The 18,858-nt window shown below is 49.7% G+C and overlaps 1 protein-coding gene across 1 annotated transcript in view; it reads right to left on the reverse strand.

The window, feature by feature from the left end:
* Positions 1-18,858, reverse strand: part of STK10 (serine/threonine kinase 10) — a 46,649-nt gene that overhangs the window by 22,000 nt on the left and 5,791 nt on the right. The window contains exon 2 of the mRNA XM_080627259.1: positions 12,345-12,509. Coding sequence (XP_080483385.1) covers positions 12,345-12,509 — 165 coding nt within the window. The remainder of the gene's footprint in view (positions 1-12,344; positions 12,510-18,858) is intronic.

Here is an 18,858-nt window from a genome sequence, read left to right on the forward strand (position 1 = left end):
TGGCAATCCTGTAGCTCATACACCACACACACACTTCCTTCCAGGAGGAAGGCCTGCCTGAAAAGCGTTTTACCACTGGAGCAGGTAGGAAGGCAGCAGCAGCAGCACCAGGGCTGTGTGCAGCAGGAAGCTCACAGAGAGCAGAGGCCGTGCAGCAGGTCTGACACCCTGGGGTGGGCAGCCTGCCACTCTGGCCGCGATGAGGAATGAGTTGGGAGGATCCGAGAACGGAGCTGTTGAACAAGAGCCTGTGCATCTGTGCAGTCAGGGGTTAGGACTGTTTCCATGTGCTTTGACATATGGGCTGACTACTGGTGTCCCCAAACCACAGCTGGAGCAGTAACTGCCCTGGTGAGAGTCAATCTCAGCGCTGCACTTCACCTCTCTACACCGCACTGGGCTGCTGCCCATGTTGTAATCTGCTGTCCCCAGCAATCCCCCTGTGACCTGCAAGAGCTGGGATGCAGCACAGGGCTAGCTGAGCCACAGCAGCACCGCAAAACAGAGGTTTCACACACCCAGACCCAAAAAACCTCCTGCAACCTTGTGAACCAGATAGGAAAACCAGGGGGTCTCTGCCCCACTGCTGGCAGCCTGAAAATGCCTCCTTCAACGCTAAGCTGGGGTAGCACCTACACCTCCTCCTCCTCCTTCTGCTTGGGGTCCAGGCAAGGGGGGGCTGAGCATGCTGCGAGGTCTGCAGCAAGCAGCTTGGAACAGGGCTGGAGCAAACATCCTGTTTATAATGATTTCCTCTGCACAAGAAATCCAAGGACTTCCTTGCTGCGGGCTGCCCAGCTCCTCTGCTGCACTGGGCTGCTGGAGGGGTACACGCAGCAGCAACAGGAGCTCTCCCTCCTGCTGCCACCTCAAAGCTGTCATAAATCCCAGGGGTTAAGCACTATCGGCATTCTAGTTTTCAAAGTCCACAGGCAGTTGTAACTGCACCTCGCAGGCACATCCGAATTCACCGCTAGCTCCCATCACTGGGCTGTGTGAGCAGCACGACCTTCCACCACTGCCACAGCCCCATGGTCTCAGCTCCAACATCACAGCCAAAGAAACCCAGCCAGCGTGCTGGGCTCATTCACAGCTCCACAGGGACACACGAGCTGCATGCATGGGAACAGATTTGGGCAGCTGGTTTATAGACAGAAAAAGGAACCCACTCCCACTACCTCTCAAAACCTTTGTATCACAGTTTGAGGACTGATATATATATATATATATATATATAATTTTTTAGATTATATATATTTTTAATTATACATTTTTTTAACTATATATTTTTTAAATATTATATATATTTTAAAAAGGACCCTTTTCTTTTATACCTTTAGCCAAACAGCTGAATAAAGAGGTCACATAATCTTTCCCTCTCAAGAAACTTTTGCATGGGCAAAATGAAACACAAGCTTAAATCTGAAAGCGAAAGTCCACCCGAGTTAAAGAGCTTTGCTGGTGACCTTGATTTTTTCCCAGGGGCTCAACCTAATCCTGCCTTTAGGCACAGCAGGATCTGGAAGCATTTTGTAGCCAAAGTGGAAGCAGGGAATGCAGAGGGGGCTGGGGCTGTTTTCTGAGCTGCTCAAGTAATAAGTGACCACCTGGGAGGAGAGGAAGCAGGGTCCAGTGAGCCTAGGGCTGCCCAGGAGAATAAATAGACATACATATGTATGAAACAGCTAAATTAAGGGCTCTTAAAGACACAGGTCTTCAAGTTGTACCTGAGCGAGGAGGGTACCATGTACTATGAGAAAGCATTACAGGACCTTGCAGCTCAAGACAGCAGATTGGACACTGTGCCAGGAGAAACCCTCCAGCACCTCACACAAGGCGAGGGCTGGATGGACACCAACCCTGCAAACAAGCTTAGTACGGATTACAGCCCAGAGCAGCTTCTGCGTCTGACAAATCAGAAGCAGCATCTCCTGTCCAGGTACCAAAGTCCTTCAGGGTAGAACTGAGATCCTGCTCCTCACTCCTGCCGCCCTGGGGAGGACCAGTCCTGTCTCCTGAGTGTGTTTGAACCCCTAGAACTTTCTATACTAAAAAAGGAATAAACAAATAATAATAACAATACAAAGCTTATCTTGAAAGGTATTTTTACCAAGCACTGCACAGCTGCCAAGGGTGGAACAGCTGATGTCCCTGAACTGAGGTTTGCAATTGAAGCCCAATTAAGAGGAGAGGACCCACCCTCGGCCAGCTCTTACTCATCCGATTGGCACGTCAGAGGGCAGAGGCCCACGAACTGTTCCCTCCGCAGCAGCACTGGAGAAATGCCTCTTCCAGTCAAAAAGAGAGAGGATGGGAGAAGAGAAAAAGCCATCAGCTGGGAAAGCTGGGGGCTGCTCATCTTGGCACTTGTGGCCCTGGGCAGCCAGGCGTTTCCCATGAGTGCAGCGGGCTGCCCAGGGAGGCCACCAGCTCCCATAGGATGGAGGAGCCCTTGGCTGGCAGCCCAGTTGCTCCCAAGTCACTGGAAGTGGCGGGTGCCCGCAGGCTCTTCCTGTGACTGCTGCTGCTGTAGTTGCACACTGAACAGTCCAATTGCTCTGGAAGCATAGTGGTGCTCCAGATCATCATGCCACTACTACACAGATGCACATCATACTAAGCATTGTAATCATCCAGCAACCTCCCTTCTCACTGAGCCCTGAGCATCAGGTCCAGCGGGAACAGGAGGCTGCCTGTGTCCCCAGGATCTATCTGCTGCCAGATCCACCCTCCCTGGCCCAGAACCTGCTTCAAAACTGAAGTACTTCAGCAATTTCCTCTCCTAATCTGCAGCACAGGGTTTCATTTTGCTTCTTCAAGCAGCTGCCTGCTATCGGGGAGAAAGCAACCAGTAGCATCCTGCTGTGGCGGCAGCCTCCATCACCCACATACAGCCTCATGGCCACGCCACGCTCAAGGGGCAACTTACAAGCCTCCTTGTCACCCACAGCGGAAAGCGCCCTGCAGCACAGCCACAAGCTCTCCTGCCTTGTATCAGCACAGAGAGACTGGGGAGATAAGTAAATGTGGTGAAGTAAACTGTGCTCCATTTAGAGTAGCTGGTGAAGAGAAGTGCTCTTCAGGTTGCCTCCTTGCCAGCCTCACAAGTGCCAGTGCAGGGGAACTGGAGGACCCGGCTCATGGTGGGCTGCAGGAGAAAAGGGGGAAGAAACCCCCTTTAGATGAACTTTACAAAGCTGCTTTTCAGGCTACAGCAAGAGGACAGGCCCTGCTTTTCTGTAGGGGGATTGCCCAAAGGAGGAAGTTCAGGTCCTCCTCCCACCGCAGCAAAACTGCGAGTCGAGAAGGCAGCTGAGGCATCACTCTGAGGCAGCACCACCTCTGGTGCAAACCACAAGGCATGAACCGCTCCTGGTGTTTCAACAATCGGCCACATTGAGTAATAGTTGCTGTCACTGCAGCTGCAGAACCCTTCTCTTCTCCCTGCCAGCCCCAACAGCGGGACACAGGCAGGTAGGTCCCTCCAGCAGAGCCCCATGGGGAGAGCTCAACAACCTCCTTGTACCATGGCCACCAAGGGCAAAGGCTTCAGCCACCAAGCCCACAGTCACCTTTCCACGGTCAGAAAGGGACCCAGCACAGCAAACACACAGGCAGGGTCCTGGGCACTGATGGCACACGAGACCTCGCATCCCCTTTCCAGCACCATGGGAAATGCCCACCTTGGGAACAGCACTCCTGTGTGCTGCCCCAACCCACCAAAACACTTCCTCACTTCCTGGTTTCATAGGGGCCAAAGCCTCCCTTCCCGGGGCAGGACCAGGGGTCCTGGGGGCCCCTCATGTATCCCACACCATGGCATCTGTAGCACAGGATGACTCTCCTGGCATCACAGGCAACAGGAAAAGCAGGAGGACCATAAGGGAGCTGCCTAGACCTTCCCAGGACAGGGTATGGAGGAGTCACAGCAAGGCAGGTCTCTTTTCCCAGCATCTGGATCATACACTGTGGGTGAGACAGGCTCCTTCCCAAGCCCTGCAGGAGCAGCAGGAAGCTGAAAGCCCAGACAGGCTCTAAGGTTTTTGGTCTCAACCTAGAGGCAGAGGAGGCAGCGCAGGTCCAGGAAAGCATCTTACTACAGCCCTGAGTTGTGGTTCTAGAACAGCAGAAAGTTTCCTGCCCAGTTACCTGCAGCGGGTGTTCATTAGCAACTGAACACCAGCTTTCCCATCCTGTTCTTCAGTATCCAACTCACCCAGCAGCCTGCTGGTGGCTACCCCACACTGCTGCTTAGCCCCATAATACATATGCCATGGAAAATACAGACACAGACAACAACCAGCTCTGTTGTCAAACTCTGCATGTTACTGTAGCACCAAGAGGACTTGGATAAGGTCAGGAGCATCTGTAGCAGGGGCTGAGATTTACAAAAAGTCCATAGTGGGGACAGCCCTGGTCCAGCAACACTGGCTGCAGCAAAGATGAAGTGTTGCACAAAGAACACAGATGGTCATTTGTCCAAAAGCACACAGGCAAATGATGGATCCAGATCTCAAGCTCTACCCTAAGACCACTCTGTGCCAGAGTTACACAAGCAAAGCTCAGTCCCACATGCAAAGCAGGCACCTGGGATGCAGACAGCAACCTCCATGTGTACCCAGAGATCCCAGAACTGCCTCCGCAGCCCAGTTGCGGCTTGGACACATGGTGAGACACCCATGAAAAGCTTGTATCCTGCCCCATTATCTGTCCAAGCTCCCACTTGCACTTAACCCCTAAGCACAGGGTGAAATCTAAATAGCTCCAAGCCCATCATGCCCCTTGGGCTGATGGGTTAAAGCCCATCCTCATGCCTCCAACAAAATCTCTGAATGCATTTCTGCCTCCCAGGGCTGAGAAAGGGGCTTCAGCTTCTGAGTGACACAAACCCCAGAGGACAGAGCTATTCTTTGCTGGTGGGAAGAACACAGGGATATATTTAGGCACAGAAACCACATTTAGCCATGGTCAAGGGGCATGTCCTTTACTTCATCTGCTTGATATCTGAACCCGAGTTCTGGTGGTTAATGGTGAAGCTATGCTGTCCAGCTGGCTGCAAGAGGAGATAGGCAATACCATCAGCCCTCCCAGGAGAAGCTCCCCTCTGTCCCCCATAGCACAGCGGCGTGCAGGACCCCAGGGGCTGGTTTTGGGGAGCACCTCCTTGGAATCAAGGGCTGTGCTGACCAGTGATTTTGTTTGCAAGCATGTTGAGTCCCCCCATTATCTTGGCCAGCCTGCCCTGCTCCGACTGAAGTCCAAGGAGCAAGTTTACATTACAGAGCAGAGGGAGGAGGTGGATCACATTCCTACACCTACGTAACTTGGCACTTCCCCCACCACCCTCCTGCCCAACGCTTTTCACCCAACACGTGCAAAAGGGCTGTAAGAAAAGGGGGAACAGATTACGCCAGTGTTGCTCATAAGCCAAATGGTGATTCAAAGCAAGGCTGAGCTGCTCTAGCTATTTGCTGGAGGCTGGCTGAAGACAGGGCAAGACACTATAGCAGCCTACTATGCACTGAGGACACACACAGTCCTTCCCAGCCTCACTTCTAGAGCCCCATGAGGCCATCAAGACAAGAGGGGCCAAGTACCAAGAATCATTGGCACCTGCAAAAGCCACCAGGTCCGTGCTCCCCTCCGCTACAGCAGCCCTCAGCACACATTGGAGAGGCCATAAAACAATACAGAAGTCACCAGAAGCCTCTGTGCTGCTATAGCAGAGCACAAATGTCAACAGCTTGCCTGACATGACAAGTATGCTGTAGGTGGAAGCGAAATAATTAGCTCTCTGTAAGAGAGTGCTCCAAGCTTGCCAATTTTCCCTTGCAGACAAGGACACCATTCAGAGACTTCAAATACAATGAACTTCTTCTCCCCCCTTTTCTGAACAAAATAACCTCCAGAGAAAAATATTTGAAATTTAAAAAAGGTCTGTCCCTATAACAAGTGGGGGAAAGAAGATGCAGGGCAGCAAGCGAGGAAAGCCAAGGCTTACGGAGTTTCAAAGCAGGAAAGCTTTATCGAGAACAAAGTCAAATGACACTGCATATTCCTGTTTAAATGCAGAGCTCCCTGCTGATCACAGGGAGACTGGGGATGAGGTCTTCACATCAAAATCATTCTGAGATGACAAAACATTTCCTTGAACTACCCCCTCAGGTTGGCAGAAATATTCCCATTCCTATTGAAATTTTGGCAGAAGAAACCAAAATTCCTTTTAGCTTAACAAAATGGTTTTGACATTGCAAAAAGCATCCTTCCCTTGCTAGAATCACCCCCTTTTGACAAGGGCTGATATCTGACCCTTTTGAATTCACTATCCTGACTCACTAACCAGCATCCCAGAGGGAAGAGAATCCAAGTACACCCATGGCCAAGGACCATAAACAGCTACGAGCTGCAGAGCAGAGAGGGACAGCATGGCTGTGACCAGGCAGTGGTACCTGGATGCTGAGTGGTGCAGGAAGGGTTAATTACAACATGCTCAGGCTTGTTGATGAGCTCTCCCTTCAGCGCTTGGACTCTCAGCCTCATGCTCTGTGGACCAGGGACATCGGGAGGAAGGCCAGCACTCTTGTTTGCCATAGAAACCAGAAAAACACCCAGGCAATGGCTCCTTGCCCGGGCATGGGGCAAAGCCTTTGCTGCTTGGAGGGCTTGGACTGGGATCCCCTTCTCTCACCAAGTTAATCAGCATTTAGAGGCCACTCAGTTCACACGAGCATTTGTTACTGGATGGGCAGCAAAACGTTGAAAATCCTTTCAAATCTAAATAGCTAAAAGGAACAAGTTGCTTCTCCAGTGGGAAGATTTACTAACCTCAAGCACCCCAAATTTGTGCCAGCATCTGAAATACATGATGGATTTCAGAGGGGCAGAGCTCACTGCTGGAGTCTGCTCCAGCTCAGAGCTGGAGTTTGAGCCAGGACAAGTTTCCTGATGTCTTTTATTATTATTAACAGCCAGCAGTTCCAACACAGCCTCAAAGCCTCACCTGCCCAGGAGGACAACTCATTGAAGGCGTGGCAAAGGACTTGATGAGTTTTCTACTCGTGCCTGGTATCTCCCTAGAAACAACTATTTGTTCTGATCATCCCCAAACTCACAACACAAGGTGGATGGACCCAGCACACAAGATGCTATTTAACTGTTTCAGTGAAGGCTTTGAAGTCAGTGGAAAACACCCCAAGCTATAAGTCTGCACAAGGCCATCCGTTCCTCCCAAATGACAACTTTCAGGCTATATCTGAAATAAAGAACTTTAAACCTGCAATCTATTGCTTGTTCCAGGACATAGGCTGAAGCTAGGTTTCCAGGCACTGTCTCTTATACATAGATAGTTCATAAGTATTCATCTATATGCAAACACCATTCCTTAGCATTTCCCTGGGTAAGCCAGCCAAGTGTGAACGTGGCTTATTGCAATACATTTCTAACCAAAGTCTTAAAGTACTTTGAAAGCTGATTTGCCTATGGGCTTCTTGTCTGCTGCTTTCTTTCCATAAAACTATGGCCTCATGGTTATAACCCCGGACTGAGATTCAGCACATAAGACTTATTCCCAAGTACCATTTACCTGCTGGGTAAACTTTAGGCAAATTCTTGTCTGTGCCTCTACTCCCTCTTCTAATAACCAGGATAATGACACCAGGTCTCTTTTATAAAACATTCCACGGAGTATAGATGACAAGGGTATGTAATCCTGAGGCATTATTATTGCTTCAATAACCTTGCCTTGTAACATTACCCTCTATAAAGGATGGCAGACAAAAGGCTTCTATTCTAGTTTGCATTGTCATGTTACTACCTGTAGAAGTGCTCTTGAACTCGGCTGGGCTATGGTAATTTGCTTGCTGTGTAAGTCATTCTTGGTGGTTTATCAAAATCACTCCAATTCCATCTTTGCTTTAAGGGAAAGTCCCAGTTTTACCCAGAAATAGCAGTTCCAGTGACTTGCCAGGGACCTGAATGCTAAAGCTCACGTTCACAAACCAGAGCAGATGTGTTGGTCTCATGCAACGCACTGCCTAGCTCTAGAGCAGAGAGGAGGGCAGAAGAAGACTTAGACCTCCATGCTTACCCTACAACAGTTCATGGGTACCAGAGCACGGCCTGGCCAGCAACACAGCGCTGCGTGCTCTTGGGGGCTCTCAGGGTACAGCCAAACCTGGCATGGATTTAAGTTTCTGCAGTTGGGAGAAAGGAGGAATAGAACAGAAAGGGCTGCTCCTCCAGGACTCTGGCTATGTTCAACAAAGCTCACTTTGTTTTGACGGGTCTCTCCTTTGCTATGCTCAAGCACTACGGGCAGCTTGACACTCACAAACCGCAGAGGACCATTCAAGCACTTCAGGGGGACATTTGGTACAAAGCTTCAGGAGCACGAGGCCAAGCAGGAAGGGTCAGTTTAGACTGCAGCTCTCCTGCCAAGTTAAATTTTAAAGGGACTCGAATAGCCCTTGGATTCCTTGGAGACAGATGACTGAGAAGCTTGGAGAGTCCTGGCCTGGAACTGCATTCATGTGAAGGGTCCCCTGTGGGCATCCAGCCACAGCTCAGGCTGCTCTCCCTGCAACCTTCCTCTGCTAGGGAAAACCTTAGGGAATCTGATTGGGTTATCAGCTTTCTTTATTGTTTGTTTTAAAGAAAAGGTATTTCCAACTTGAGGATTAAAAGCTGCAGATGCTTTACATAGCCCAGCAGTCTAGTGCATGGGATAATGAACGTTTCTTTACGATACAGGATTTTCAAGAATGCCCAAATCTCCAGTCAACATCCATATCAAAGGGGTAGCAACCCAAAACGTCCCTGGCTGAACAGGTCAGAGCCTGCCCACAGAAAATGCAAAAGGCTTTTTTTAAGGGAAGTACAAAGACTAGCTACAAAGCTGGTGTCTATCTGCAAGCTCTACAAGTTACATACCCACACAGCGGGCTGGTGAGAAGAAACTCTAAGCTGATTAAATTATCCATCCCCAAAACGCTCTGGCAAGGCAGGGTTACCTGCATGGTGCAGCGGTTTTTGCTTTGATCTCCAGGAAATGTCTGTTTATTCAAAACCCATTTGCTATAGCAACCACGGTTTATAGAAAAGGAGGGAGGGGGAACAAAATTCCCCGGTGCTTTGCTAGGGAAGTTGTACCACCACCGACAGAGTCCTGCGGTTAAATACCTGGGGCCAATTGACATTACAACTGATTTCCAGAGCATCTTGCAAACCCGAAGAGCATCGGCAGGATCCTGCAGGAGGAATCCTGGGTTTCCTGCCCCACTCATCCGTGTGTTGGTTGTCTGGTGAAGATGCCCACCATCCTCCCGGAGCAGAGATCTCCCACAGGAAAGCTGGAGCTCATCACTCCAAAGGAGAATCTCATCCCCAGTCAGTTTACTGTCTTACTGCTCCGTGTCTGTGAGAGGGGACACTTGGAAGCAGCAGAGATATTCAGAAACAGGAGATCAAAAGTTCCTCGCATCCTTTGAGGTTTCAGTCTTTGTGTTGTTTTGGAAGGGGGGAAAAAACCAAACCAAAACAACCAACAAACCACATAGCCCTCAAGAGGGACACAACACACAAGATCTGTTGTTTTTCTTTCTCACGTACTAATAATTATCAATGTAAATCCAGCACCACTGATTCCAAGCAACCAAACCCCGTATGTTAGACACATTCATCAGTAACAAGATAGCTTTAAAACAGTTCCTTTTTTAAAGTTGCAGGTACACTGGGTGAGGAGAGTTTGCCTTTGTGTTTCCACACTTCTTCAGAAAAAGGCCTGTAAGATGTGGCCCAGCCACAAGGACTCAAAACAGATTCTTTTTTGTTTAATAGCATGAGATTCTCAACTTTGCTTTGGTGCCTTCACTTCCAGCAGCTGGGATTTATGCAAAACAACATCAAATGCCACAGGGCTTGTAATAAAAATCAAATAAAACCATGAAAACTCCTGCCACTGCAGTTTTGCCATCCCTGGGCTGCTTTCAACCAACACAAGACTGCTTGGCCTCTGCCACGAGCAAAGAGAAGATGAAAGGGGAACGGAATGAGACAGCATCTGCTGATGAGGGCACAGCATCTCTGCGGTGTATTTATCTGCTGAGGAAGATCATGCTGGATGCTGTAATCACACCAGTTATATTGCGGTGGACTCACTGGGGTCCTCCAATCCCTTGCCTGTGGTTCACAGTGGGCTTTCTGCTCTGCCCTGTGTGAGAGCTGGGGTTCTTCAGTTTGATGCCAACCAGGTATAAAAGCACAAGGAATTTGCTGGTTTGTGCTTTCATTTCAGTGCTATGGATTCCAAAGCTGCTTCCGTGGGTTAAGTGACTTCCCTTTGCACAGAAAACTTTTCTGCTCCATAAACACTGCATGTCACCTTCTGGTTACTGAAGCACAAAGCCAAACCCTCGCACAGAGGAGCCACGAGGACCCAACGCAGCTCAGGGGGACAAGGACACTTCTGCAGCAGCAGCCACCATTGAACAACAGGTTTCCTCACATATCTTCCTCGTTAGTTGAAGAGTCGGAGAACACTCAACAAGGGCTGATTTAGCAACAGCCCTTCCCAGCGCTGAGCCCCTCTGTGCTGCTGGCTCAGACCGCTTGTGGCACAGACCAAGCTGTAAATTACTCAAAGCCCAAGAGCTCCTGCCATCCAGAAGGCTGGGCATGTCTGGACCTATTGCCAGCCCGTCTGCATGATCCCACTCCTGCCCCTGTGTCACTTTGAGCATTGTCTCTCCACACCAGGCTACAAGGACAAGGAAACCACAGGGAATTGCTGACCAGACACGCACTCGCAGCACACACTCAAAGCCTGAGCCACATGAAGCCGAAAGTGCGGCAGAGTCTATGCACCCATCAAATGGACCATTCGCAAAAGGTCCTGGAAAACGCTGGCTAAAACAACCACACAAAGAAATGGGCATGGGATACGGACAAGACAAGGAAAGCTGGTGTTATATTTGGATGCGAATTTTCCCCAGCAGCACTGGTGACCAAGAAGCAGAAGACTTTGAGGGAAAACCTGATAAAGACTAGAAGATTTCCAGAAGTAAAACAGCCTTATTTACTTCCCTTAAAGCCAGTAAAACACTGGAGCATTAATAAGAACAGCCTGAGCAATGAAATGCAAACGCCACTCAAATAATTAAATAAAGACAACTATCCTCCTCCCAAAACAATGGACAGAGCTGTAACATCTACCCTCACGGGAAAGCCTCATACAGGAGGCTCTTGTTCCAGTCGCTTCAAAGAGGCTGTTTAATTTTAGTAGGTCGGCAAGCGTATGACATTACAAAGCACTTCTTAGACAAAAGCAGAACTGAGGAGCCCTGCAAGCCATTTTCCCTACAGGAAGGAAGGCAAAGCTTCCTTTTGCAGGGAGGAGGTGGAAGGGGAAAGGGGAGGGGAGCTGACATTTTAGATAGGATGAACAAGGCCAGTGTAGGCCAGGCACAGAGCAGGGAGGTGAAACCAGCAGAACAGAGTGGAATATAGACCAACCCCACCTCTCACCCAAGCTCTGCCTGTGTTTGCCTTTCTAATTTTGCTGAGATTAGCTCTGCTGCATTTGCAACCTGTCCAAATCGTGAGTCCCCTCCTAGAAGGGATGTTTGTCTTTCACTTCCTCAGAAGTGTACATATTTACTTCATTCTTTAATGCACTCAGGGCTCAGCATCACAAATACCTAGTCTCTAGGCAACTTGCAGCCCAGCTCCCTTGAAGCAAGATAATGCATGGGAGGAAGTGCTCAGTGCTGGCTATCGCCGCCCTCCGAGCAGGGTGTCATAGAGAAGCTGGGGGCTTTAGTGATGGATTTTTAAATAAGAAGGGACACTGATGCATGCTGACACTGCAAAAGGCACTTGCTGAGTAAGCACACATTGCCCAATAGAACAGTACCTCTCCTGCATTGCTTAACTGAGGAATGAACTAGACATGAATTGCATTATTCCTGTGACAGCCCAGAGGCTCAGGCCTTGGCTCCTGCATAACAAGCAGGTACCCACAGCTCTGGCAGCTCAAGACACAAGTACAACTCTCAAAAGCTGAGATCTCTTTTTAACTCCAGTAAGATTGCCCTGGGAAGCCATAAAGGTGCCTGAATAAAAAAAGGAAGAAAAAGTAACAGAGCTGCTGAACGCACCCTTTGACACTCTCCTGACTTGCCAGTAGTTGTAAGAAGGAGAAGAGGACCTGGCCATGAAGATGGGTTTGAAACTTATAGCATGACAGAATGGTTTGGGTTGGAAGGGACCTTAAAGCTCATCCAGCTCCAGCCCCTGCCACAGGCAGCAGTATGCAGCTGTACAGGTCACACACAGCAATGGCCTCTTACCCAGAGCTTGCCATCCCAATAAAAGGCTCCCAGCAGCTTGACGATGTGCCGGTGATCACAGGTCGCCAGAATTTCAATCTCCACCATGTAATCCTCCAGTTCATCTTCACTCTTTGTTTCAATGACTTTGGCAGCCGCTAAAGCACCAGTTTCCTTGTTCTTGGCCTGCAAGAAAAAAACAGTGTGAGTACAAAGGCAAGAAGAGCCAGGAGCACACAGTACTTGAACAAGTCCTTCTATTCCAATTCATGCTCAGCTTGACTGGTACCAGCCACACCACAAGCACAGAAACTTGCAAAGGCATTTCTGCTTCCTAAACCTGCCTGTAGCTTTGCAGAGAGGATGAATGCTGCATCAGGGCCAAAGCATCTTCTTTCCAGCCTCCAGTGCCCACACCACTTCCCATCATGGGGAGAAAGAAGCTTTTAGAAAAGGAGATGCATCCTATTGTTTGTAGCATGAGGCTCTCTGATGATATCATAGGTGACACTTGCAATTACTGGCAGTCTTGAGTACACAGATAATCCAGCCAAATTTAAGACGGGTGTATTTTGATTTCCCAGGACTGGCCAGTATTCCTGATGGTGCATATTAGTGAGCTTTTCAGATCACAGTAAGAAAAACAGCACACATGCTTTCTGAGCTGCCTCCTCCATTGTCCCTTTAACCAGCTTATTCACCAAATAACCAGAAAACCATCAAAACCGCCATGTCCAGGGGTTGGAAAACTTTTCCTGACTTTCCTTCCCCATTCCTCACACCACCACAGGCGTGTCCCAGCTTGCTGACCTCCTTCCCCCCAGGCACCCTTCTCCAAGCAGCAATCGCTACCTAGGAAGGGGCTGCTGTGCTTGCAGGGGCCACACACCAGCAATAGGCCAGTAAGTCCAGGCTGGACTGGAAGCATTTGCAGACACGTTTCTTGTCACCTACTCCTCTTGTGTCCCATGCCACATGAGGAAAAGGCAGCTGACAAAAGGCTTGGCTAAAAGCAAGCACCTGTGAGCAGGGATGGAGCTGCTCCCATAGAGGACTGTTTCAGCATCATCTGCCCAGCACGGTCCATTGGCTTCTCCCAGAATAGCCAGGGCAGGTTTGCATTTTGCAAATGCAATTTGTACAAATTGGTGCAAGAATTAGAAGTTTCAACAAAACACCAAAAGGGCCTTTGCCAGACAGTCTGTGCACCGCGATGTGACACATGCTGGTAGAGGGGGCGAGGAGGGAGCTGTTTACTCAGGAGCACCCCACCATTCCCAGCAGTGCACTGAATCACCAGATCAAGGGGCAGGATAAATCCCTACACCTCACCCATTCTGCTCCCCACTGATGCAGGCAAGCCCTCATGCCACGACTGTAGTTCATTACCTATTTTCCTTCCATCACACTCACTTTGAACTGCCTCTCCCCCAGGGAAAGAAGTCCCACTGCGGGTGCTGTTAGTGTAGGAGCTGGGCAAGCTCTGGTTGTGAACTTCCTTACTGCTCTGTAGTTTATATATCTGTGTTTGGAAAGCCTACACAGGAGCTTACAGGATGATTTATTCCTAGTATAAACACTGCAAGCCCTGGTTAACAGTTTTATGTAGGTTAGGTGATAGCATAACTGTGTACTGAGGAATAGCCTGGGAAGGGGGCAAGGAGTAAGGGGAAAACAATACAATGTAGTGAGGAAAGTAAGGGATCCCCAAGTCTCTGCTGGGTTTTGAAGCCTTGCTGCATTCGCATGAATTGGCATCGACAGCTCTGTCTTTACCACAGGGGACAAATCCATTTCCATCTGGGCTTGCTGCCCAATCGCAAGACAGAAGCTCATGCTGGTTTCTTTTGCTCCTGTGGTTTGTTTCTTACCATCTTACCCAGATGCCCAGAGGAGCACACACAGAGCAGGGCAGAGGGAGATGCGGAGCACAGTAAGCATTGGGAAAAGCAGAGCGCTTCCAAATTGGAGCAAGAGGTGCCCCATTCTGTTTGCTCTGCACTTACGGTGTTGGGAGAGGTCCAAGAAGGGGAAGTAAATATTGTGAGAAGAGGTGGGGCTTCCCTTGGAGGTCAGCCATCGCACGCTTCCCACTGGCAGGGTCCTGCCCAGCTCAGCCTTTCCAGGATGCTGGGGCCCTGCAGGCACCTGAAAAAGCCCAGGAGCAGAGCATGCCCCAGTTGCCCGCAGCATCATCACCTACTGAGAGGTCTGAACTGACTTGCCCTCACTCCCAAGCCTTGAGGAAGCCACTGCAGCAGCCACTCTGCCACCTCTGATCCCCTTCTGGGCTTGCTAGAGGCAAAAGTGCAGGGATGCTGGATGCTGAGCTGGAGCACATGGGTTTGCAAACTGGGCTGCAAGCTGTGGATGAGGGAGAGACTGCAGCTCACGTGTTCATTGTGGCAGACTGACCTCATTCATCATTACTAATGGGTGAGCAACGCAGCAACCCCCAGCAATCACTTCCTGTCTAGATACAAGCCCATGTACATTCTGCTTGATGTTCAGCCTTTAGAGATGTCCATAAAAGAATTAGCTGCTGCCCTTCTCCATCACGTTGGACAGTCCCAAATGAGAGTGTTTACCCAGCCATATCCATTTCCTCCTCCGTTTTAGCCGGGGACAGCCTGGGGATGGAAGGGAATCCCATGAGCTGCATGAGGTGGGTTTTCACCCCAGGGGGAGAGGAGCACTGCACTGTCCCAGATCCCCTCAGACAAGCAGGCACAGGCATGTCACACCGCTTGGTCACACCAGTGGGAGCAACACCACCATCTCCAAGGAGAAGTCAGCTCAGGACAACACGAACCCACAAAGCAAGAACATGAACTTCTGAAACAGCAAGCTCACATGGGCAGGGGTGCTGCAGGCATGAGCCCTGGACTGTCCCTGCTCCTGTGATAATGTCACAGCTACAACTGAGTGCACTCACAGCACTTCCTAGAAGGGACCAAAATGACCCTCAGCCCTGCAGGACAGCGGAAGAAGGTGAAATAGGAAGGAGATCTGGAAAATTAACCCCCTCTGGCGTTGCCCGCTGTAGTGTGGAGAGGAGAGTGGTGGTCCCAGTCCTTTGAGAGGACCAACACTCATACATCCTGGACAGCTCATCCCCTCCCGAGTTGTCTGTAGCTGATCTGAGCCCAAACCCAGCCTGTAGTGTTTCTACCATACAAGACTGAGGGAGATCCCCACTGTATGGTGTGTGCATTCCTGAACAAAGCTCAGCAAGTCACATTTGTCACCACAACAGCTTTGGAAATCCAAAGGGCTTCTGTCCATTTCTCCACCTTCATTTTCTCTCCATCTGTTTGTCCTCCAGCAGTGACACCAGGCTTCAGCCTCCCTGGGAATGGCAGGTGCCTGCCATCAGGCAGACGGCTGCATCACAGCCCCTCACAGCAGCCAGCCAGCTCCCAAAGCTGCTCACAGCAGGCCACATTTGTACAGGCAGCGTCACATTTTGGCCAAGTACACCAGGCAGCCTCTCTGCAGTTCACATCTGGTGATTTCCTGCAGCTTCTCTGCTGGTATTTTCCTGCACACGTTGTATTACTACAGAGATATTCTTCCAGGAAGGTTTGCTGTGATCCCAAGTAGGCCAAAGGCAAACATTGCCAGCCCTCGGAGCTGCTTCCAGATATCCCCGGCATGAGATGATGCTTTAGGGTTTAAGGCCCTTTCTTGATTTCTGCTTATCCTCGTGCAACAGATGTGAATCTGCCCAGAGATGTTAGCACAAAGCAAAACCCAGCCTGCTCTGCCCTCCACAAGCCAAGCTAGCAATCGGGCAGAAGGAACCAGCATCTCCAAGTCTGTGACCTGGAGGCCTGGATGATGACCTTTACAGCAAGGGGATGCATAGTACCAAGCTGAGACGAGGCAGCATCTGCTGCTCACTCAGCCAGAGATGCAGAAGGGAAGGAACGGGTTGCACCAACCTCTCTGCAGCTTCACCTTTACCTGAAAGGGGATCATGCCCTCACCTTGCAGCAAGTGACATGAAAACTTCTCTCATGCTGCTGCTTGGTTTGTCTTTAAATGCCAAAGAAGGGAAGAGACAATGATATGGAGGAAAGAAGAAAACAAGAACTATCAAGAAAGCACCCTAGCACTACTCACCAACAGTTTGTTAGATGTTTGAAATGGAATCCTGCAAAATACAGGTTGAATTACAAACCTCAAGTCTTCTGCAAACCCCAACCTAATTACAGGGTCTCCATCCCAGCAAAAGCCCAGGTAGAGAATGCAGAGATGGGGAGAGAGCTTCTGTTCTCAGGTAGAACACCCCCAAATGAGCAGCTTTAGGGGCATCTGTGGTGTTTCACATTTTTTCCAGTGAAATTTGTGGACAGGAGCAAAAGACCCAAAAGATGGTCAGATTCCAAGAACAGAAACTGTTTGATGTCAGTCTATGACCTACAGCTGACCAGTCAAAAGCACGCATCCAGTTCCATCATCTTTTAGCTCCTCCACTCCTGGGCGTTTTAATGCCATGGATAATTTGTCCCTGGAGTGCAATTTAGCACCAAAACTAAACAAACAGAGCAGCCAGCTGCCAGCACAGTGCCCAGGATGTGCTGCTGAGCTACAGTTCGATTCACTACAGCCTTGGCATTTCAAACCTGACAAGCCCTTATGGCCACTTCCAGCCTTTGTGCAAATCAGTGCACTGCAGAGACCCCGTGACAGGTCTGTGCAGAAATGGGATTGGAACGGGCATTCCACAACAGAAAACATACCCCATAAAAGTTATTCAGTAAACCACCTCCAGAAAGGAACACCACGAGCCAAGCAGGATACACAGCAAAAGATCTTGCTGGAGTCCTGTGGAGCAAGATGGGTGCTGGACATGCTGTTACCAAACACACTGGGACTACCAAGGGATAGGGGATGAACAGGATTACTCCTAGAAGGCAGAGGCACAGAGAAACTGCTTATGGATTTAAGGGGTGCCTGTTCAGGTGACAGAAGAGGCTGTTTGGCTTTGCTTGTGACTCAACCTCTGAGCTATTGTGAAATCCAGATTGTGACAAACGCAGGAACTATTTTAAGCCTTTAAAGAACACGTTACCGGAAGGCTGGATTGTTCAGTCCTTCCTCATGCAGGATTGCTGCTGAAGGCAACGGCCAGTTTCTAGGTGAGGCAGGGGAAATCCAACATGAACTCTCACTCACTAGTGGAAAGGAGAGAGCTAGCCCTGAGAGCACTCGATCATGTCCTCTACATGTGTTTGCCCACAGTATACTCCCAAGCCAAGGGACAATCCTTTTTAAGCCGGTCTGCCATATCATGTCACCATAATTTCGGTGTGAGCTACTCTTCCCATCCTTGTAAGTGTTCTCTCTGTGCCAGGAGAGCTGATGCTTCAGATATCACTGAGTTACAGAAGCAGGAGTAAAAAGCCTGGTGCTTTCAGTGGATGCTGTGTTTGGGGGGGTGACAGTTCTGACTTCCCCCACTTCCCACACCACATTCCCATTGTGTGCCTTTGTATATGAGCAAGTGCTCACTTACGTATTTCTCAGGGATTACCTACTGACTAATCGCCTTCCGATGCACTTTGCCCAAGCTGTCTGCATCAGTAATTGAGCTCAGAATAGACAGGCTTGAGTCAGTGCTCGAATGATTGTCCAATAATCAATGGGAGCTGAAACGAGTTCCATGCCCAACAAGCTCTCTAGGGCCACTTCAGTCTGTCACCCTAAGTGAAGCCCAATTTGGGGTTCTTTGGAAACGCTGAATTCAGCCCTTAGCAGACCCAGCGGAGCGGTTGGTGATGAGCAGGCGCAGCAGCAAGGCTGGCACAGCCCTGGTCTGGCAGCCCCGATACACACAGCAGCATCGGGTCAGGCTGGACCAGCACTGCTGCTTTGGCAGCTGTGGCAACACTTGTGCAGCGGAAAGGGGAAGTGGAAGTGGCTTGTGAAACAAGTCAGTGTTAGCTATAAAAAACCATGCAGAAACGTCTTCCTCTGGTTTTTACAAGCCAGAGGCAAAGCAACATCACAAGAGAGCTCAAACTATGGCCAAGGACTTGTTTTCTCTGTAGACATGCCAAAACACAGTGTGACCAAAGCATGGCACAAACACCTTTTCTTGCCTTAAAAGCTCAGCACTGGCCCAGCAGAAGAGGGTGAGAGATAACAAGCCCAAGCAGCAGCACGTTAGTCAGGGAGCAGGAAAGCCCCACGCAATGCTTCAGACCTTGCAACCAAACACAGCAGCAGAGCCCAGAACAACAAGAGTCTTCTTTGCTGCTATACCCCACAATAGCCCACCCATAGAAACCAAGTGGACCTCATGGTCCTGGTGTGGGCAAGAAGTGAACAAACACCCATGCCAGGGTTGAAGAGAGGAAAGATCCACATGGATCCAACATCTTCAGCCTACACAGGTCTAGAACTCAGAAGTACAAAACATCCTTCAAATCGCTGGTCCCCTGGAAGCGCACAGTGCTCCAAAGGAAGCCAGTGCTGTGAGTGGAGCACTCCTACCTGGTCTTCATTCACTCAACACCACAATATTGAA

This window comes from Psittacula echo (genome assembly GCF_963264785.1).
Source record: "Psittacula echo genome assembly, chromosome: 11".
Lineage (NCBI taxonomy): Eukaryota > Metazoa > Chordata > Aves > Psittaciformes > Psittacidae > Psittacula > Psittacula echo.